At 34.6% G+C, this 22,991-nt stretch overlaps 2 protein-coding genes across 4 annotated transcripts in view; one reads left to right on the plus strand and one right to left on the minus strand.

Annotated features, from left to right (window-relative positions):
• Positions 1-4,367, minus strand: part of LOC145686350 (venom allergen 5-like) — a 166,332-nt gene extending 161,965 nt beyond the window's left edge. Inside the window, exon 1 of one of the 2 annotated variants that reach the window (XM_081759598.1) lies at positions 4,036-4,367. In XM_081759598.1, the coding sequence (XP_081615724.1) occupies positions 4,036-4,059 (24 nt within the window). In that variant the 5' untranslated portion in view covers positions 4,060-4,367. The remainder of the gene's footprint in view (positions 1-4,035) is intronic. The other variant, XM_081759597.1, reaches the window with a different exon arrangement.
• The window catches only part of LOC145686351 (uncharacterized), a 39,909-nt gene continuing 16,952 nt past the window's right edge, over positions 35-22,991 (plus strand). The window contains exon 1 of one of the 2 annotated variants that reach the window (XM_081759599.1): positions 35-188. The gene's annotated coding sequence lies outside the window, so the exon portion shown is untranslated. Of the gene's footprint in view, positions 245-22,991 lie in introns of both variants that reach the window. The other variant, XM_081759600.1, reaches the window with a different exon arrangement.

A 22,991-nucleotide genomic window follows, 5' to 3' on the forward strand; every position in this document is an offset into this window, starting at 1 on the left:
AATAATGGTATTTTAGCTAATTAGAAAGGCGAATTAGTTGAGACAAACAGGGTAGATAACTCAAATAAGAAGACCAGGTTTTCAATCAAAAGATCGTCGTCACTCAATCTACAAATATCTAGTCGCAAAGGTCCAGAGTGAGAATAGAAAAGTCTCTGATGTGAGAAGTAACCACGAATACAAAAACGGTAAGTACCGATAGAGAGACCACTGCGTGCACAAAAATCAACAGCATCAGCGATAGGTAAAGTATAACATTCAGAAACTAAAAATGGTTATTTGCATACCATATGATTCTGGGAAGTCTCTAAAATAACAGAGAAATTTGCATACTTAAATATTCAGGTTATTTCTATTTTTTAACCCAGTTATAATTTTTCTAGTGTTGAGTGAGTATATAAATTATCTGTTAAACGTTTAAGCTTACATACAGTATTAAGCATCTCTATATTAGATGACCGAGGTAAAGTATTCTCGTAATTACGGACCAGAAATATTTCGCCTCCTATATTGAGATTTCATTTTTACACAAGTTATTTAAGCTTTTTTTTTTTTTTTTTTTTTTTTTTTTTGAGGGAATATTGTTTGGATGGAAGTAGAGAGGCAGGTGCATAATTTTTTCATAATAAGATCTGTTTTAGACTGTTTTTCATAAATAGCACAATCAGTGATTTATCTACACCCCCTAACACTCCCCAGCATCCCCCTAAAATTTTCGGACCCCATCCGGAAATGAATTTCTTATATCCCCAACTAGGGGGTTGCAATATTAGAAAGATTCATTCTCGTTGTGCCTAGAGCCCTCCAGGACATTGTAGAAAATAGTTTCAATGATCTTACCTTTAAACAGAACGGGAATTCCCGTTCTGTCTAATCTTTGGAGACAGTGAATTCTATGCGAGAAGGATATTTTTAGGGAAATGCAGCACTGAAATGCTTGAGTCCTAGCGTGTTTGTATGCAGATCAGAACTCATGTATAAAATGGCTGTAGGCTAGTAACGAGAGCGGGAACTAAATCCAAAAGGTCAAAATGCAAGGAAAATTCTGACGAGGACAAAATCCAACGGACAAAATTACAGGAGTATACAGTGGCGTATTTAAGGCGTGGCTATCGAGCTCAGCTCCCCCCCCCCCCCCGAAATAAATTTGTCATATACACAATTTCATGAAAATTGCCGCACCCAAAAGGAAAACTATAAGAACTTATTCACATGTTGTCCATAGCTCCCCCGAAACAAAATCCTAAATACGCCACTGGGAGTATATATTGGATGTACCACCGCATACGTTACATGATTATTTTTTCCCTTCATTTGTCACATATTCTAAAATGTTATCTGTATTTTTTTCAACTGAAATAACTTTTTCTTTCTTTTAAAATTCTGAAAACTCAATAAAACGTAAAAATGTTATAATAAAAGAGCAGATTAGCTGTAATTACTTTCACACATACCCATATGAATTGTTCTGAGTATTCCTATTTATTATACCTTTAATACATTTGAAATACGTTTAGCATCTTACAGTAAGACCATTCATGTTAATTATGAAAAGTAACTGTGATGATATTTGATTTTTAAAAATCGTTCTTGTGTGGTAGCATATAGCAGTCCTTTATTTTGAGTAATATATAATATTTATTTTAATCCTAAAATACCGATCAAGTTTTTTTTTTTTTTTTTTTTAGCAAAAATCAAAATGTGAAATATATACTTACTATAACAGTTTTAGATCTTTGATTGAGTTTTCGGCATTTTTTAAAATGTTATTTGCGTCAAGTGAAGAATTTTGTATAACATTTCAAATGCATAACAGAAGAAGAGAAAATAATCATTATTTTATTAATCTGCGCCTATGATTCTGTCGCTTGAATTTAGTCCGTTTTGTCTGAATTTTCCTTTGGGTTTGTCCTCTTGAATTTTGTCCTGCATTCCTAATAATCTGTTTGGTAATTTTAACAGAGGCTGTAAGAAGAATGACTATTTATTCAAGTTTTATCATAAATTTTAGATGTTATTCTTCTTGTTCTTCTCGGGAAAATGACGAGGATACAGTTCTTTATCAGCAGTGTTATTCACATCTGCTTTGGTAAAGATGAATGCGATTTTTTAAAAATACCCGCGGACAAATGGAAAATTGATTGACTCAGTTGCAAGAAAGCCGTTTGACATTGTAACTGAAATGAACATAAAATAAATTTAATTCGATATAATATCAAATTATTTCACATCAAGATTTTATTCACTTTTTCAATAGTTCATCTCTAACATGCTAAGAGTCGCAGTACGTAAAAGGTGCCACAGTTCACATCCTCAAAACTTGTAATCAATGGAAGAAGATGCATAAGGCGTCTCTTAAGAAAGAATGTGAGTGTTCTACATCATAACTCCTTTTTCGGCATCACCTTATAATATCAGCTGATGTGTTTTATATACATTATTCTATTCTATAGGCAATATTATCATATACTTCTATTTTCATATTTATATTGTCAATGTAAATATCAGCAATACAAAATATCAATATAATTGAAATACTTCTATGTTGTTTGTAGTTTCAGTCAAATCAAAAAGTCAGATAATGGGGATAAGGGCCGTCTTACGCATCCTTTTGCATTCTTTGCTTAATGTATGGCCAAACATGTCTTGAGAATGTGCACTGTGGCACCTTTTAAGTACTGCGAGCAGTGGCGGTCTTAGCGGGTAGGATGGGTAGGCACGAGCCACCCAAAAACATTGAAAAATATATAAACATTAAAAGATACAATAAAGACTAAATATATTTTCCACTTTTTATATTAATGGTAAATAATTATTTAATAAACAGCATCAACCACTATTGTACAAGTAATTTCCTAGTGTCATTGATCAATCAAATGTGCATATGTATCCATACGCGAGGGAGCAGGCCTACCCAAAATTAAAATCCTAAACCGCCCCTGCCTGTGAGCCTTAGCATGTTGGAGGTAAACTACTGAAAAACTGAATTTTTTTTTTTTTTTTTTTTTTGTGGAATGACTTGATTCTAGATCGAAGAAAGCTTGTTTTATCTTCGTTTCAGCTACAGTGTCAAACGGCTTTTTTGCAACTGAGTCAATTTTCCATTTCTGTGCAGGAGCTTTTTTTTATAATCACATTTATTTTTACTGAAATAGATGTGAATAACACTGTTAATAACAGAACTGTATCTAGTCATTTTTCCAAGAAGAACAAGCAGAATAACATCTAAAATTTATGATAAAACTAAAAGATATAGTTATTCTTCTTACAAAATCTGTTACAATTAATAAAGAAAAATTCTCTTGAAGAAATCTTCTCGAAAGATTAGGCAGAACGGGAATTACCGTTCTGCCTAAAGATAAGATCATTTAAAATATTTTCTACAGTGCTGGAGGGCATTTAGGCAGAACGGAAAGACACCATTAAACATCTAGCTATTTTGTTTTTTAAAAGATTTTGAATTTTTGTTTTTAAGTGCCAATAGAATAAAAGAACTTACTTTCGACAAGATAAATTTTCAAGCAAAGCACGCAAAGCAAGATTGAATGGAAATCAATCTTTACACGGCTGTGATCGTCACAACAACGTTTGATCAATCGATGCCAACGATTTCATGTCGACGTCACACCAAGCATGAGAAAGTCGAAGCTAATTGACTCTGGCCAAGGAAAGAAATCCAATGCACTCGTTCGTTGCCTCAACGAATTTTAAAGTTTGTAAAAATAAATAAATAAATAAATAAATAAATAAATAAATAAATAAATAAATAAATAATAATAATAATAATAATAATAATAATAATAATAATAATAATAATAATAATAATAATAATTAAAAGGACGATACTAGTATACGACCTTAATGCAAGATTGCACTCCCCCCCAGATTTTTTGAACACACCCTAAGTTCAAAATTCTGGATAAATCCCTGAGTACAACTCATTGTTATTTTTTAGAACCAAGAACAGAAGTCTTAAAATGAGTTACAAAAGGGAGAAAATATATTGCAAATTTCGCTTTTTCCAGTAGAACTCACCTGAAATGTTTTCCTTAACTTCATTACAGTATACCTTAACAGTCACGTCAGTATCACAACAATCACAACACAGGGTAACAACGAACGATTAGAAGAATAGCATATCATAAGACATCTTAAGTTTTCAGTAATCAAAACTCTTCCAGCTACAATTCTTATCATAACATTCCATCTCATAACGGTTGGAGTTGGTCATCCTTTCTTTCCTGGATCATTGCCCTCTAGAAAACAAACTTATCTGCTACGATGCGAAATTTTCTATTTTCCTCGTGTTACGTAGTAATAATAAATTATACAGAATTATTTTTTCAATATTGTTTTCTTTGACCTTACATTGCTATACTACAAATAGCTAATGTTTAAATGATATACGCAACCACATCGATGTACCAGAGATGTCACTCCTAGAGGTCAGTTCCTTCTCCAGTAAAATGAGTAAAATGCAGTCTACCAGAATAGGTACAGTCCGCAGCAAAAAACCTGCAACATGAGCATGTAAGTTTATCGTGAAACGACGAAGTCTTTTGTTCCAAAATAAATGTGCAGCGGAGGACGCCGAGGTTTCTCCTTGCTTGATTCATGACACTTACAGTTAGACTTTATGTTGATTCCCTGCGCTGTTAGGTGTAGTTTCACAATAAACTTACATCCTCATGTTGGAGGTTTTTTGCTGCGAACTGTACCATCCTTCATCGAGATACTTTATTTGCATATGCTAATTCCAGCCTCTACAAGAATCTTCTAGGTGCTCCTGAGAAATCCTTCGCTTGCACGATACTATTTTCTCATCTGTTGTACCACTTCCACACAAAATGCTGCTTAATTCCTATTGACATCTAGCGCTTGGCCCATCTAGATACAGTCGCCATCCATTTCCAATGCAAGAACATCAAAATGTCTCCTAATTCTTGCAGACGTGCAAAATGTCGCCTAATCCTTGCAGACGTGCAAGTCTCTGCTTCAATTGTTCCAGAATCATCACCACAGCACCCATTTTCTCATGTTCTTCTTTCACCAGATACATCGTCATCATAAACCGCAAGACCTCGCGGTGCGGGGAGGCCCGGACCCTAAGGGGTCCAAGGGATTTTAAAGGTTTCCCTGCACCTTGCCTGCAAATACTACTTTTTAAAATACGAAAAAGAATGATGTTTTCAGAATAGTTCAATTACAAATTCTGAAGATTTTATTGCCTATTTGCTGAAGCAAGAGTATCCAACTGATAAAGGTCATTATGGAAATGTTAATTTATCTGACTATGCTAAGCATTATATTATCAAGTTTGGATCCTGTCAACCAGCGGGGTCTAGGGGGCCAGTCCCTCCTAAATTTTCGCTACCCCTAAATTTTTCACGGTAGGCTTGCAAATGAACTATAATATGGTGATGAACTATATATAATATGGTTGGATCGGGCCTACCTAACTTCAGCCGCCTCCCTCCCCACATTTTTGGACTGGCTACCGGCCTGCTGTCAACCAAATAGCCCATTTCCGAAAAATGAGAAGAATAGAGGATTTTCCTCTGCGTATTACAAAACAATTACAAAAGCGTTACAGTCATTGACGGTAAAATGGCTGAATTTTTCAAAGAAAATGGATTATGCATATTGCTTGCCATCTTGGTTATTCTCTGGTGGCGAAGTAAAAGTGGATGGCCAACAGGAAACAGAGAGTGACAACTATTATAAAATAAATAAATAAAAATAAAAAATAAAATAAAATAAAAATAATAAAGCAACAGCAAATCTCGAAATCACATTTCACCATGTTTGGTTTTTGATAAGTGGAAAATGGATGAAACCATTGATGATTCACTGGAGAGTGAAAGGAAATTTGAAGCAAAGTTTTGGGCCCAGGTTGTGGAGAGACTTTTCGATATTACACTCATATTAGCAGAAAACACATTTGCATTTAGAGGCAGTAAAAAGCATGATGGAAGCGACGATAGATTTTTTTTGTCTCTCGTACAGTTGTTAGCTAAATATGATCCTACAATGGCATGGGTAATCAGTCTACCCAAAGGCCAGTTTAAGTATCTCAGCCATGATATTCAAAATTGCATCAGGGAGCCACGGTGGCTCAGAGGTAGAGTGTTCACCTCTAGTGTTTGGGCTCCCGGGTTCTATCCCAGTCCTCGCCAAGTAAACTTTGTGGTTGACAAACACCGTATGCGTGGGTTCCCTCGGGGTTCTCCCGTTTCCTCTCACTTTCATCATTTCATTCATTACTCATCATCACCGTCTCCTTTAGCCTAACCGGCATAACCGTGGGACGTAAAACTCAAAGATTTCATTTTTTAAAATTACATCATTCATTGCCTGTCTTCAAACTTAGAAGCTAATTTGTTGAAGGAAATTAAAAGAATGCCATTTTTCTTATTAATCATTGATACGACTCAAGATTTATCAAAGAAAGATCAAATGAGTTTCATTATCCGCTATGTAAATTTTACAGAAGTAAATGTTAGCTTAGAAAACGAAGTTTCTAGACAGGCCGAGATTGAAGAAATATTTTTAGAATTTTTACATGTAAGAAATCCGCCAGCATCCGGACTTGCAACTCTAGTGTTAAGTCATTTGGAGAAATTGGGATTGCCTGTGAAAAACATGCATAGGGCAGGAATATGATGGCGCTGCTGTGATGAGTGGTGCTTACTCAGGTGTTCAGAAGAGACTTTAAGAAATTGAGGAGCGAGCTATATATATTCACTGCGCGGTACATAACCTAAACCTTGTCATTAATGATGCCGTCAAAGGTGTAAAAGAACTTGCCAGTTACTTCAAAACGTTGCAGGATTTGTATATATTTTTTGGTAAAGTATAAATAGGTGGGATATTCTATCATCATTGACAGGAGAATCAGGCTCAATCCAATCAGATGGGCCTCACGATATCAGTCCATTGTAGCTCTGAGGTTGAGGTATGCTGATGTAATGAAAACTCTGCGAAAACTTCCACTGACAAGTAAGAAGACTAAAGAGGTATCAGATGCACAGCGATTGGCGAAAGTCATGGATTCCTTCGATTTTGTGTTTCTGACTGAGGTGCTGTCAAAAATATTTTCACAACTGAACATGGCATCGCAACTTCTCCGAACTAAACAAATTGATCTTGAGAAAGCTTTACGCACTCTTGAAGAGAGGAATTGAAGAAAATGAGAGAAAAATACCATGAAATAAAACAAAAGGCCAAAGCTGTGGCTGCGAAGTGGAAGGTCAACCCTGTGTTCGTAGAAGAAAGGCAACCTAAAATTAAATCCGGTAGGAGATCATCGTTTTTGGACGCAGAGGCTTGCTTCAGGGTTGATGTTTACAATAGACTTCTAGATATCGCGTACAATGAAATAGAGAACCGTTTTACATCGTTACAGAAAGTTTTTGATGAATTTTCAATCATATTCTACATAATACCTGTGATCCTTTCAGACAAAGAAATTTTAGTTAAGGCTGAAAAACTACAAAAGGAGTACCAGCAAGACATTGGCACGTTGCTACCATTGAAATTAATTTTCCTCCACACTGGACTTAAAAATCAGATTTCAAAGATAAACACCGCTCTTGATTTGGCGTAATTACTATACGTCGAGTTTAATATTATTGTTCCAAGTTATCCTGAAGTTTTGACTACTCTTGCTTTATTCCTGACATTATCCCTGACTGTGGCTTCCGCTGAAAAGTCATTCTCAGTAGAGGATCAAGAAATATTTAAGATGTTCAATGACACAGGAGAGACTGAGGACTTTAGAATGTTGGTAATCAACCATGAAAGAGCTCCGACCATTGAAAGAGAGATCTTATACGGGAGTTAGCGGAAATGAAGTTAAGGAGGAAGAATTTCTTCTAAAACGTAAATATTTGAATCTCTATTCCATAGCAAATAAAACACTAGGAATATTTCATTAAAATATACTATTTAAAAAAAAAAGTATTCAATAGAGAGCGACCCTTTTCAAATTTTCTTGCGGAGGGTCCGAAATTTCTAGATCCGGTACTGACCGCAGCTTTAGTTTCATGAAAGCCAGCGCCGTAACTTAGATTTTTCTCGGGGGGGGGGGGGTTGTAAGCAATAATATTTGGGCCCTCTCGCAAAATTCGAAAATAGTTCCCTTCTTTCCATCTTACTCTTACTCTTTTATGGGCCTCCCGGAGCCTGTGGGCCCTCCCGCAACCCCTGAGGCCGTTAAGTGCATGACAAATTAATAAAGGTAACAATATTGACAAATCTCGAAATCATACGAATAAATTACTTCTAGGCCCCTAATAAGTAGATATTTTTTACTGAAATGGCCCACTACTCATTTTTGTTTTATTTACCTTTTGTGTGCTATTTTGTTTATGTAATGTAATGAACCTGTTTAATGCTTCATTTATAATTTCATGTTCGTATCGTATATGAGGTAAGAAAATTTTGTTTTTAATTAGGCCCCCTCGAACGGCGGGGAACTTCACTGGGGAAGGCATTTGCCCCTTTGCTTCCACAAGTTACGCCCCTGATCCTAGCCCACGCAAAAGCGCCAACTGCTCACCCATCATCAAGACTCCTTGGTTAGTATACAAAACCAGAACATCATTCACCCGCAGCTTTCAGTCAATGTATTCCCATAAGCCAATGCATTTACAGAGGTCTAGTTGCAGATCACTTCATCTCACATTTCATTAAGTCCTCACTTTGATTCCTTGGATGAGTAGAGATATTCTTCATTCATGAATGACAAAAGTGAGGGGAGAATTTGAAGATTCTGCTTTTAACCTCCCTGTGTTTCAAGTGAGAATAGAATAACTTAAGTGTTTACACATTGTTTCCCCACAATATTTTAACAGCGCTTGTCGACACAAAAGATGAATGGAGAAACTATTGACATACACTAGCGGTATTATTCAGGAATTATTTTCCAGTTAGAACTATTTTTTTTTTTCAGTTTGATGAAATTAAGAGCTGTGAATCTAAAAAAAAAAAAAATAAGAAAAGAAAAAAAGAAAAGAAAAGAAAAAGAAAAAGTAATACTTTTATTCATGATAATCAAAATGCCAATTCTATTCGTGAAGTTAGGCCTAACTAAGAAGTTTGTAGCACCTTAATTTTGGTAGAAAGCTGGGCATGCAGAGTATTATATTAAAATCACAAGGACAAAATTTGTAATCTTTCTTAAATTATTGAAACCAGAAGATATTTCGTTAACATTTTTATGTCAGCAAGGTGCTTGAGCATAGTCAAGAACAACATTCGTGGAGATAAAACAATGTGTTTCTTAGTAGTATTACAAAACTAACTAATATTTCTTTTAAAATTTTGATAAATTGATGAGAAATACTTTGGGGTAAATTAGATCCCAAAGAAACATTCTTATTCTCTCCGTCATTAGGATAATAAAAATATGTTTCAAATGTTACTTGTGGTTTCCTAAAATTTGGTTATCTTTAAAATACAAAATAATGGTCTTTTACCTGATTAGAAAGGCAAATCGGATTAGTAACGGTCTTTTACCTAATTAGTAACAAGACCCGCCATGATAGCAGTAATTGTTAAATTAGCTAGATTTCTGAAGCTGGTTGATGCAGAAAGGGCGACTGCACAAACTTTGTACATGCAATTAAAGAATGAATCTGGCAAGTTTGGACTTTTACCTTCAAAAACCATGCTTCGTTGTTGCTTCGATAGTGTTGCAAATATGAGCAATTACCGATTAGTACAATTGCATGGAAGCACATTTGAAGAGAGATGACCCAGGTTCGCCACGTATATGTAGCATGGCGTAAATTTTAAACTAAATAATGATCAGTTCAAGAGACATGCATTTCAATCTAAGGACAACTTCATTTCTGGTTCATATAAAATAATGCAAATAAGAGCAAAAGGGAAAAATAAAATGAAATCTTTCCGTTTAATGTCTCACGATTATATTCTTTAGGCTAAGGGAGACAATGCTTAAGGCAGTGAATGATAATGGAAGAATTGGTGGAGTTAAAATGTGGGAGGAAACGGGAGTACTCCAAGAAAATCCGCGGACACGATGTTGTCCACCATAAACTTACTTGGCCGGGGATCGAACCAAAGTCCCACGCACCAGAGGTAAGCACTCTAACACTGAGTTACTGTGTCCTCCAGGCAAAAGGAACAGAATATGCACAAGTAGAACATAACTCCTTTGGTGATTGCAAAAGCTAAACACAACTACGTAGGTGATAGAGTAAGTATCGAGCTCTCAATAGTATGTTCCACGACTTCTCACTCCTATGCAAGACCATATGAAGTTTTTATTTCTCGTCCAACGCCTGATCGATGTTGCTGGAATTTAAAGCAGAAGTTAGGCAAAGTATTTGATTGAGAATTGATATACATTTTAGAATATATGTTCTCTAGAATAGAATAAGTTTCACAATAGAATGAATTTCTCTTTCATACTTCCAAGTATCTTACGAAACAATTTTCTCCATCATGAAAATTGTCAAGATTCGATTACTGCCTTGTCTTGCGAAAGCCTTGTTAGAGGATTTTGTTCTCTTTTGAGTTGAAAGACCATTTAACTTCGATTATAACAGAATTATTGAAGAAATTGCATTTACTTCAAAGGAATTAGGCTGTTATATAAATTACTAACTATCAGCAAAGGAAATATTTAAAAATTTAGTAACTATTGTAAACTACAAAATGTGGTTATATTGTTATAACAATATTTTACATGTTTGTCTCCTGTCTAGAAATGTAAATATAATGTTACTATTTTTTTAAATTGTTGTAGTTGTAGACAACCTTATTTGATAAATTATATGAGGTTCGCCCCAAGATCGTTTTTATCATTTCATTTTGACGGTGCAACTTAGGGGAGGGAGAGGGGGAGATATTTAAAAATTATCAAAAATAACCAACATTAGTGTCGAATCCATAGTTTTCGCGATCGCTGACATGAACAGTGACACTTCCGATGCCGTTTAAATCCAAATTAAGCCCTGCAACTTGGGGGTGGGGGATGTATAAAATGATCAAAAATGACCGATATTAGTGTCGAATTCATAGTTTTCGGGGTCGCTCAGACGAACAGTGATGCTTCCAATGCCGTTGTGTAAATCATGGTGTTATAAATATTAAAAGAGCGATAGGATAAATGGGTGTATAATATGATTTTGTAATATACTATATCATTTTGCTATCAATAAAATTATGTTTCAAACTTAGAGATCTTATCCGTTACAGTTAATGTTAAAATTAATGCAGTTAATGTTATCTATGTTCAAATTATTATGATTATATAGAAAGTAAAATAAGTTTTAGGGGATATGTCTTTACTTTATCACTAATACTTGAGTGGTCCATTGTAATAGAAAAGTGTAAAAGTGCGAGAATACAGCAATATCTACAAGGAGTAAATATTGATGCAGTCATCTTGAAAAAAATCTTAGATTTCTTTTTCTTTCTTTTCTTTCTTTACTTGTTTTTTAATAATCAAAGTTTTTGTTTAAAATTCTTTGAATCCTAAACTTGTCTTAGCTATGAAGGAAATACAGGAAATATATGTGTTGTCGCGAAAATAGTAAAAAAAAAACTTACGGTTCCACTGTGAGCAATATTTGACTCAAGAAAGGAAAAAAAAGTTAAATCAGAATAGGCAACTTGTGAATCAAAGTTAGAAAACAATTGATACTCTCAGTAAACTTAATGCGAAGCGATTTAAGCTACTGCAGAATTTGTTCGTTAACACATATTCAGGAACAGGAACAACAACAACAACAAAATGATTTTCAAGAAAAGTTTCCATGCTGCAACAGGAACAACGACCATACATTTTGATGGTATTCCAACTAACTGAGTAGTTAAGCCGGATTGGTCAAAATTTGCCAGTCTGTCCCTGTCAAAAGTGTATTTTGCTGCAAATAACAACTTATTCCAGCGAAATAAAGATTGTAAATTGTTATTAGTAACGAATAACATACTTTTTAGCACCGCAAAAGAAAATTGTTTTTCGTTTTTTGAAAATTGCAGAAGAATTCGCCTACAAGTACGTCATTTATTTGTTCAGCTCGATGTGATCTATCGGTTTGGTGCATCTATAGATCTTATCTTTTAACAATTTTAGTTAAACAGGAATTAAATTGTAAGATTCCTTCCTGTTTTGCCTATTCCTGTTTAGCCTACTAGCCTCCCAGCAATATTTATCAATATTTCTACGTTATCAAGATTGTAAAAGGAATTCATGTTTTGCCTGTTCCTGTTTCGCCTACTCTCAAGAAAAAGGAAATTTTCGAGTTGCGGATTTTTCTTGGGGATTTTAGCTTTATATGAATCCAGGATATTGATCTAATGCAAGTTACCAAAAGGAAGCAAAAACGTTTTAGCATGAAATAAAACTAAGTGATCAGGATTAAAAGAAATGAAAAATAGAGAAGAGCTATGGTATCGTACATGTTCATTTATTTGTACTTTTTTTTTCTGTCGTACATTCATATTCAGTTTTTCAAATGTATGCAATAAGATACAGCATCAACTTAATCCATTAAATCTATAGCTCTAGATTTTAATATCTCGTTCAAAGTATTAATTCGTTGCTCTAAGCGTTTGTACTTCAATTTCTAGTTTTCGCCGATTCCCTACCTCCACCAACAACATTTTACTTTTATTCTCCTGCTGTTTTTGCTTCAATAACTCCAATAATGTAAATATATTGGGATGATCATGAGACAATTTTTATTCAGTTTTCAATGCCATCCCTCAACACTGTTAGTCGTTCTTGCCCTTCATCACATTGGTTAATATTTCATACAATACAATAAAAAGAAATGGGTGAGTTGGGAGACTATGAATTTTTTATCACTCTTCCACTTGGCTATTTCACTGTTCATTGGTGAAATCTGACAAATCAGCTCTGTGCTTATGATACTACGAAAGTCTGTGGCTTGTTCTACGATAGCAATAACACCCAGAAAAAAAAAAAAAACTAAATGGCACTGTGTTGTCCTTACAACTGGAAGTGGTTGAATTGGATCCTCGATTACCCTGTTCGTCATTTTATCCACAAAACGTCTGGCTTCAATTGACGTTCTTTGCGGCTCGTGCGAATGTATACATGACGATTTATGGGTTCATCTCCAAGAAGAACAACAATGGCTTTGCATCCGAGTGTACATTTCATGTAAGTCTTCTGACCATTACGCCTGTTAATCCGATATAAATAATCTTTATATTCAAACAGTTTGCCTCCACGTTTAGTGTTAACAAAGTTCGACATCCCTTTGAGAATAAAGAGTTGTTTCAAAAATATTCTCACAAAATACTCAGAAGACAATTCTATCTATAATTTTAAAAGATGTGCGTCACAGGCCCGGAACAAAGCCTAGAAAATTTCTGAACTTCCACAATTCTGAGCTTACTATCACCACTATAGAATTATCGACTGATAAATAAAAATATAAAACTGTTAAAAAGATATACAGAAAGACTAAAGCAACAAAAATTACTGCAAATGAAAACTTGATGAATAATTCAAAGAATAATTGTGCAGCAGCTTGGTCTATAATTAATAAGGAAATTGAGAAACGCGCTGTCCGAGACCCTGTACTAATATCCGTAAACGAGTTCAATGGATATGTTGTGAATAATATAACATAATTAAGTGATAAATCACAAATTGAAAACTGTTTTTAGGAAAATGAAAATTTTGACTTTAGAAGTTAAAATTTGCTGTGTTGACTTTACATTAGCACAGCAAAATGTAAATAACATTAAGTCAATTTTTTCATGGACTGCAATCAATACCAGAACAGTTTTATCAGTCCTTATTAAACTGAAACCTTCAAACAATGAGGATTTCTATGGATTTTCTAACAACTTGTTAAAAAAAGTAAATGATATTATAATTGAAACTTTAATTTACCTATTTAAGTGGATGTGCTTTTCGAGGGAATCTTCCCTGACTGCCTTAAATTGACAACCAGTGTAGCCATACATAAGAAAAGCGATAAAAGTAAACCTAATAACAATCGTCCTATATCCTTAGTGCCAATTATATCCAAAGTTTTTAAGTAATGTATTAAAAATTAATTATTAAACTATCTAGAAACGAGTAAACTGATCTACACTTCTCAATTTGGATTCCGACCGGGGTTTTCCACGACTAAGGCTGTGGAAAATATGGTAATAAATATATTAGACAATTTTGAAAGTAATTTATATACGTATGGTATGCAACACTGCTAGATCTGAACAAAGCTTTCGATACAGTATCACACGAGTCATTGGTTGCAAATTTATATTATCATGGTATCAGGGAAATTGAGTTGTCATTAATGAACTCCTATCTTAGTAGATCCTAATAGACGACAGGCAAATGAAAGGTCAAGTTTGTAGAATGTAACATCAGGGGGGCTCAGGGGAGTGTGTTAGGATCTTTACTTTTTCTTATCTATGTAAATTACTTCCCAAGTTTTCTACGTTGTAAATCTGTTCTATATGCTGACGACACAAGACTTCTAAGTACAGATAAGACCTTAATGGAAGTTAACGAAATGTTAGAAATGCCATCAACTTGGTTAAAGTATAACAAACTTTATCTCAATGAATCTAAGACAGAAACCATTCACTTTTATCTTTGTAATCACGTGACTGATCTAGATGCATGCCATTCTGTAAAACTTCTGGGATATATAGATGCAAAGCTAAACTGGAATGTGCAACTTTATGTAAAAGATTATCCAGAATATTGTTTGTAATTCGCAAACTAAGGAGAACAGTTACTGAAACCGTGTTTCTTACAACATATTATGCTTTCTTTCATTGTCATTTAAACTACGGTATATTATTATGGGGTAATTCATAGGGTGTTCAAATTGTCTTCCAATGGAAGAAGAAAGCTATGAGAGCAATAAAAGGTTTGCCAGATACTGTATCATGTAGACCATTCTTTAAGGAAATTCAGATCATTACAGTTCCTTCTTTGTAGATGTCTTATGCACATTAGAGAAAATCAGGATGGTATTGGTTATCACAATAATATTCACTCATATAATGCAAAACGTAAAGATGATTTAAATATCTCACATGTTAGGCTAAATACAACCCAAAGAAGCTATAAATATCCCTCCGTGGTCACACTTATTCTTTTGTGACACGGAGGTGTGGACCCCACCACCATTTTTTCCTTATTTAACTTTTTAAATATTTTTGGGAATATTTTCTGTCTGTACTGTTCTGTGATTAGTTCTGTTTACCATAAGCTATAAATTAGCACTTATAAATAATTTGGTTACTTTTATTACAGTTTTCATTAACAGTCAGAACAAAAAATGAATTTTTTTCACTTTATCGAAAAAAAAAACTAAAAATCTTTACATTCTAGGGATCATTTCTAATAACAAGTATACATATTATATACTAACATATCAAACACGCGTTATACAAAATATGAAAGAAAAAACTCCCATACACTATCTTACGAAGAACGGTAAAATTATTAACCCTTTCAGGACCGACAGGGATTTCATGAAAATCATAGACCTTTACGTTGGCGGCTCTAGTACCCCTTCTGATTGTCACAGAGACCTTCACTATACCTCGTTGTAAACCTTATGTAACACAGATTCCAACCAGCTAACCTTTGTGCCCCCGTGCCAAACCCTTAGAGAAAGAAGAAGAAGAATATTTTTAAATAACGAGTATTTCGTCGGCGGCAATTCAAAACCTGCTATGTGCATTTTGCAGGAGAAGCGAAAAACAGTATCCTGGTTAGCTTTTTGGCTTTATAAAAGTGATGTTATAAGTAATATTTGATGCTGCACGTAACTGGTACCTTCTCAAGTTACTTGAAAAGGTATCAAGTTACGTGCAGCATCAAATATTACTTATAACATCACTTTTATAAAGCCAAAAAGCTAACCAGGATACTGTTTTTCGCTTCTCCTGCAAAATGCACATAGCAGGTTTTGAATTGCCGCCGACGATTTATTTGTTTTTGGAAATTTTTGAGAGGCTGGCAATACTGTTACTTGTCGTACGGAGAAAAAAATATTTTCACATGTAGGCCAGCCATAGGGTACAGTCATGTAAAAGAAATGAAGGGCTAAAACTCAATACCAAGTGAGAAAAAATTCCCAACGTCTTTCCTAAGAGAATTATCTTGTATATATTTTTCAAAATATTTTGGCAGTCCTAGCTAAGGCCCTAATTGTCATAGAGATATAAGCCATACCTCATTGAAAAGCTTATGGGACATAGATTTCAACGAGGTAACTTTTGTGCCTCCGTGCGTGCGACAAATAACAGTGTTGCCAGAACGCCACGGACTTCGGAAAAGTATATTTTCCATGATATTTAAACTTTCTTCTTCTTTTACGGTTGGACACGGGGGCACGAAAGTTACCTCGTTAGAATCTATGTACCATAAGCTTTTCAATAAGGTATGGTTCATATCTCTGTGACAATCTGAACATCGCTAGGGCTGCCAACGTCAGGGTAGACAGCAATATATATACACAGGATGCAGGGGTGTAGCCAGCAGGTTTATGTAGGGGGGCCCGTCGTTTTTGAGGGGGGGGCCAGCTACAAAGCCAAAAGAAATTATGTTGCAGCTAGTTTTTTTGAGGCCTGAAAAAACTGGCAAATTTTTGTTTCCTTCCGGGAAACTAAAAAACACTGGTTTCTAGATTATTATTATTATTATTATTATTATTATTATTATTATTATTATTATTATTATTATTATTATTATTATTATTTGCTTTTTGTCTATAAATTATATTGCAGGTAGTTTTTATTATGTTTAACCAATAATTACTGTCCCGGACCAAACGTTATACCTTTGTGCATAACTATTTTAGTTTAAGCCCTTGTACACAGAACCTATCTGCATAAGGCTGATTTTCTTTGAAATTTCACTTATTTTCTTTAAGATTCCCTGACAAAAATAATTTATTATTATTTGTGACTTAAAAAAACATAATTATCTTATTAACATCCATGTCTCATTTCCTGTTCTAGGGGCCGTCCACATATTACGTAACGTTATTTTTGACCAGTTTTTACCCCCTCCCTCCTGCTTGTCACACTTCGTAACGCAAGGCCGAACCCCTCCCTTTTGTTATGTAGCACTTTTTGATCTTTGTTTTTTCATTATTTTGATTATTTTAGGGATTATTACAATAAAATACTATTTTTAATGGTAGAACTTTTTATTACAAAATGCTTATATTATTGTGAATATATTTGTAGCGTTTTTCGCCAACAAATCAAACTATTAGAAAATGATAGACTCATAATAATCTTTTATCGCCATAAGGTTGTTTAATTAACCAATCCTAATTCTTCAAAACTACTGTCGTTTTCCCAAGGAGATCGCACCCATCATTTTAGGTCACTGTTGATTGGCAAGGAGAAAGTACTGCGGAAGATGCAGTTAAAACAGAATTTAAAGAAATAACATTGTCCTCTTCTTCCGAGATCCAGGATGCTTCGTGCATTTGAAGTTCGCCAGTGTTAACGATGCAGAGTTCTGTTCCTCGCTGACCACAGATTCGAAGTGGCTGCACACGTGAAGAAACAGGGACATCTCGTTCGTAAACAAGCTTTCGAACATCTTCTTTGGACTTCGGACTTCAGTTTACCACTTTACAAATTCTTTTTTCCTAAATCAGTGCCAGAATGCGAATAAACTCAATTTCTTCTGAAATATTCAAATCCAAAAAAAATAATAAAAAAGTAGTACGACATTAATATCCGACGAATTAGGTTTTTAATATCTTTAGGTTTGCAAATCGTGCATTGTTCCGTCGCGGAAAATATTTCACACACAAAAAAGTTTCTTCTGTTTCACATGCGAAACTTCTTCGAAGAAAAGAGTGGGTAACGATTCGAATCAGAAGTTTTAAATAACATTCTCAGAAATAGCGATACAAGTGGGAACGCGAAGGAATTTTAAAGCGGTGGTTACGATCACTAACAACTAACTCCAGAAAAGCGTGTGACGTAAATGCAATGCTACAATAGCCGATAAACGGAGTTTTATTGTATTGTATTTATAATACACACAGGGTTCTTCACCAGTCATGCTGGTGTCTAGTGCGTCTTCGAATAACTTCTGTATGATTCAATTTATATAGGCTATAGTTCGCAACTTTCCGAAATAATGTAATTATTTATTTATCTATCTATATATCTATATATACAGGGTGAACGGTAACTATGTGGACGAACTTGGACGGGTGATAGTACATCTTAAAAAAAACAAAAAAGTCCTAGTGAACATGGGGGAAATACCGTCCTGTTTAGGAATGACAGAGTGTTGAAAGCGTGGGAGCATGAACTTCATTGGCCAACAGCTTAAAAGCAATACATCGTGGAGAGTGCGGTTAAAAACGTCACTTAGAAAGTCATACCTACTCTATTGAAAAATGCATATTTGAAAACGCAGCTTCGTGTGCGCACGAGATTAACAACGTGTGACACTTCTTTCCTTTACAGCATGTCCGGGAATCCCTTCGTTCCTTTAGGAAATCCCGTGCGCGCGCATAGCTGCGTTTCCATACATGCATTTTTCAACAGAGTAGGTATGACTTTCTAAGTGACGTTTTTAACCGCACTCTCTATGATGTATGGTTTTTAAGCTGTTGGCCTTTGAAGTTCATGTTCTCACGCTTTCGACACTCTGTCACTCCTAAACGGGCCAAAATTTGTCCCATGTCCACTACGACATTTTTTTGTGCTTCTTGTTAGATGTACTATCACCCGCCCAAATTTATCCACGTAGTTACCGTTCATCCTATATATATATATATATATATATATATATATATATATATATATATATATATATATATATATATATATATATATATATATATAATGACTACATTTGTAACAACTCTTGAGGCATCCGATTGCTTTCGATTAAATTTTCAACGTAGATGAGGTTCAAGCCTGGAATATTTTTTATAGCTTCACTTTGAAGGTGCACTTTGAAGAGAAGGGGAAGATATACAAAAATGATCGAAAATGACCAATATTAATGTCGAATCATAGTTTTCGGAGTGGCTGATATGAATAGTGCCACTTCCGATGCCGCTTAAATCCAAATTCAGTCCCAATTAGTACTCCTACGGGGGATGGTGACATGTAAAAATAATTGAAAATTACCGATTAATTGAAATCTATACTGAAAAACGTTGTTTTTCACCACATTTTTCATCTGATATAAATATGATTTTTTTAAAAAAATACTAGTTACAGCATATAAAAAATGTGATGCAGGCCTACTTACAAATCAGTTTAGTACCATTGTTTTATGGTAGTATTTACAGTAACTTGTTGAAACGTTTGTCTTCAAAGTGTCAAATATAAATCGCAATAAATTGTGTAATCTGCTGTATAAAAAAATTAAATCATACTGTTTTCCGATAGGTATAAGGAGCAGATACCATACTTTTTTCGATTAGTATGGTAGAATAGTATTTTTCCATACTATTTTACCGTAAATTATTAATTATATGTAAACGTTGTTATTTTTAAGTGACTGAAGCGAGGTAATCTTACAAAAATGTTTTAAAAGCTGGTCATTTGGAGGGGGGGCAGGAAAGCATTTGGGGGCCCCGGCCCCGATGGGCCCCCCGTGGCTACACCCCTGACAGGATGATTCTCATAGCTACGTTGTTCCGAATTTCTTACTCCCTTGCTATTGTATCTCGTCTTTCATTTTTTATGATTGTTCCGAATGTCTGGCATACATGTGACATTATTTTTTGCGTACGGAAAATAACAGTTTTCACAGCGTCCCACAATTTTCAGGTTATATATATGTATATATACTGAAGAAAGGGTAAATTCAATACCCCTCTGATTCACCCCTCGGAAGCCCAATGGTCATACACAGGGTATCACTAGTTAGTATGTTCATTTATCTTTGTTGATACCACTTCTTATGCTTGTAGCTCCTTTGGGGAGAGAGTTTCTCCTCTAAATTCTGAGGGAGAGGGGAACTAGAACATCCAATTTCCCCCCTACCTTTCCGTTGTGAGACCCTTGATGTGGAAACTTTCATTCTTCCTGAAGAGACAGACACCTAAGTCATCTCTCTACGTTAATTAAGAGCCGAGCTACGAAGGTTTAAATTGCTGGCTGAGCGCTTGAGCCGTTGATCCTGAAAAGGTTAACGCTTTGGCCCTTGTACTTCAAGAAAATTCTAAAATCTTCTATATCATTCTCACCATCTTTATTTTCAAGTAAAAGTTCAAGTATTTCATCTACTTTTAACTTACTCTGAGCCATATTTCATGAATAGAAATGTCAGAAATAAAGGAAAATAGTTGGAATTAAAAAGAGAACAAAATAAGCAAACGCTTACGTGGAGGTCACACTGGCGTCTGTTGGACCCCAAGCACACTTCACAATCGTCTTGTATAACAGACAACTTGCAATTGACGCAGTTTACCAGCCATAAGAACAGGGAGTGTTACGAATTGAATTTACAAGGTTGGAAAAGGATTCAAAAAAAAAAAAAAAAAAAAAAAAAACAGAAAAAAGTCAGAACAAAAATAAATTTATCTGGGGTCTGTCAGACCCCAGAGTGACCACGGAGGGATATATCGGCGTGAAACTGTATAATTTATTACCAATATCTATATTCGAAAAATGTGTAATGTCGATTTAGAAAACCATAGTAAAGCATTTTTTGTAAATAATGTTACAGTATTTAATGAATTCGAATAAAAATGTCAGTTATGACAATCTGATTTTTGTATATTATTGACGCTGTCTATTACAACATTCGTTGTTTAATGGCAATGAAAAATATTCTATTCGTCTATTCTAATTGTATGACACACATGAAATTCAACACAATACTAGCACACACGTTCCATTCCCGGTGGCTCATTAAAAGTTTTGATTCAAATGAAACGCCAATCAGAGCGGAATATTTGTTTCAACTGGCTAGAGTGATTTTTGGTAAACGTGAAAGTACGTACATTTACTTTTGTTGTTCGTTCTGTAGTTGTATAAATCGCGACTATTAATGCGTTTTCGTTAATATTAAATTATTTTACGAAATAGGCCTAACTGAATTCACATTAAAAATAACATTCCCAAGAAGAATCCCAAACTAAAAAAATATCCCTTCATTTCAACAGTAGGATTGTAGGAATTCCTGTTTCACCTACAATCTTGATTACGTAGAAATCTTGATAAATATTGCTGGGAGGTTAGTAGGCAAAACAGGAAGACACCAATTGTAAGAGTTAATGATGATTTTAGGCTATATCTCATTAACAAAATTATTGTCATCTTGATAGTGTCATAATGAAGAGCTTAATGAGGGTATATTTCAGTATCATCAATATCAACGAAGTGAAATGGATGCTAAAATATACCCTGGCTCTTGTACTCGTACACTAAGGAAAATCCGTTATCCTGACAGCGGTATATTGTACAAATATACGGTATCCTTATGTTTACTACATAAATCAGTACGGAGCATACGTTATCCATATCCTATATATGTACTACCCTTAGATGTATGTTAGATCATGCCATTGCAGGATGTCTGACATCTAACAGTCTTCCGTATATTACATACGTACACCTCTATTAAATACGTCAGATATATGTTACATACGTTCATCTGTATGGAAGTTTCTGACAGCCTATATACACTTTTTCGGTCGTACGGAAAGTACGCTTCTTCACGTCTCATATAGCCTCGCTGCTGAACGAAACGCTAAACTGAAATCAACTCGGAAAAATATACGGAAAGTACGTATAAAATATACTTTTTCAGTTCTACGTTTGCTGTACGTTAAATCCATAAACTACAGGATTTACACACGTAACTTACTTTTTAAGTACGTCACGTAAGATTTTTTCTTAGTTTACTAATAACGTACACTGATGGTTCTCGTATGTCAATCTTTAGGTTTACAAAGAAATTCGGTTTTCTCCATTTCCTGGAAAGCTCGGACGCATGGACCTTTAAACTCACTCCTGTAAGTTTGTTGAGCACAATAAAATCTATCGATTATGGTACATCTCACATTTGGACATTTTCTTTTCGCTAAGAGCAAATATCTAATAAGTAGGCCTATATAGAATAGTATTCTCTGTACAATATTTTTGTCGGTTGTTCGAACAAAACAATAGAACTAGGCTGCTATATTATGTGTTTCGGAAAAACATACAGGAACCTAATTATAACATAGCCGATATGCACAATGGCTCAGTAGTATAACCCTTACCTCTGATGAGAGCGGTCTCTGGTAGATCCCGAACAGGGAATGTTTATGGTAGTAAACGTCTTATCCGTTGGTTTTCAGAGGGCTATCCTGTTTCCTTTCCCATTCTCATTCCACAAATATTTCATAATAATTGACTTTCATTAATCAACTATCCCCTTCAGCCTACAGGGAGGTATAGCTAGAAAATTAACTTCTTTTTTATTTCAGAAGGTAACTGAACTTTTTTAAAGGGTAAGAAACCACACACAATAGCTGAAACGTTAGTGCCTCATTGTAAAGAAATGGTAAAAATAATCCCGGATTCAGAAACTGCTAAGAAATTTCAGAATTATTCTCTCTGCTGACACAATCAGTTCCTAAGTTCACTACATCTTTGTTAACTGCACTTCTCGACGTTGATTGAAATTAAAATCTCAAAGAGGAAAAGACCCAAATCTGTCGGACGAAATGAGACTTGTGTATTGTCAGCGATTCCTCCACAAATCAATCGCCTATGTGCAGTTCAGCAGGTACCACTGTCGTTTAATGTTGAAGTATGTTCAAAAAGTTCTAACTTGATAATTAAGGAATCAAAAAATATAGGAGCCAATATCATTGATTACATAGTGGATTAGTATACTATGAATGAAAAGAAAATTATAATGAATGAAAAGACTAGTAAGTAATAATATGCAAAGGTTCCTATTCCAAAAATATCCTTTATTTCTATTGGCATGTTATACTAAATTTATAAAAACCTAAACTCAAACATAA

The sequence above is a fragment of the Thermobia domestica genome, chromosome 5 (genome assembly GCF_964235325.1).
Source record: "Thermobia domestica chromosome 5, izTheDome1.hap1.1, whole genome shotgun sequence".
Taxonomy (NCBI): Eukaryota; Metazoa; Arthropoda; class Insecta; order Zygentoma; family Lepismatidae; genus Thermobia; species Thermobia domestica.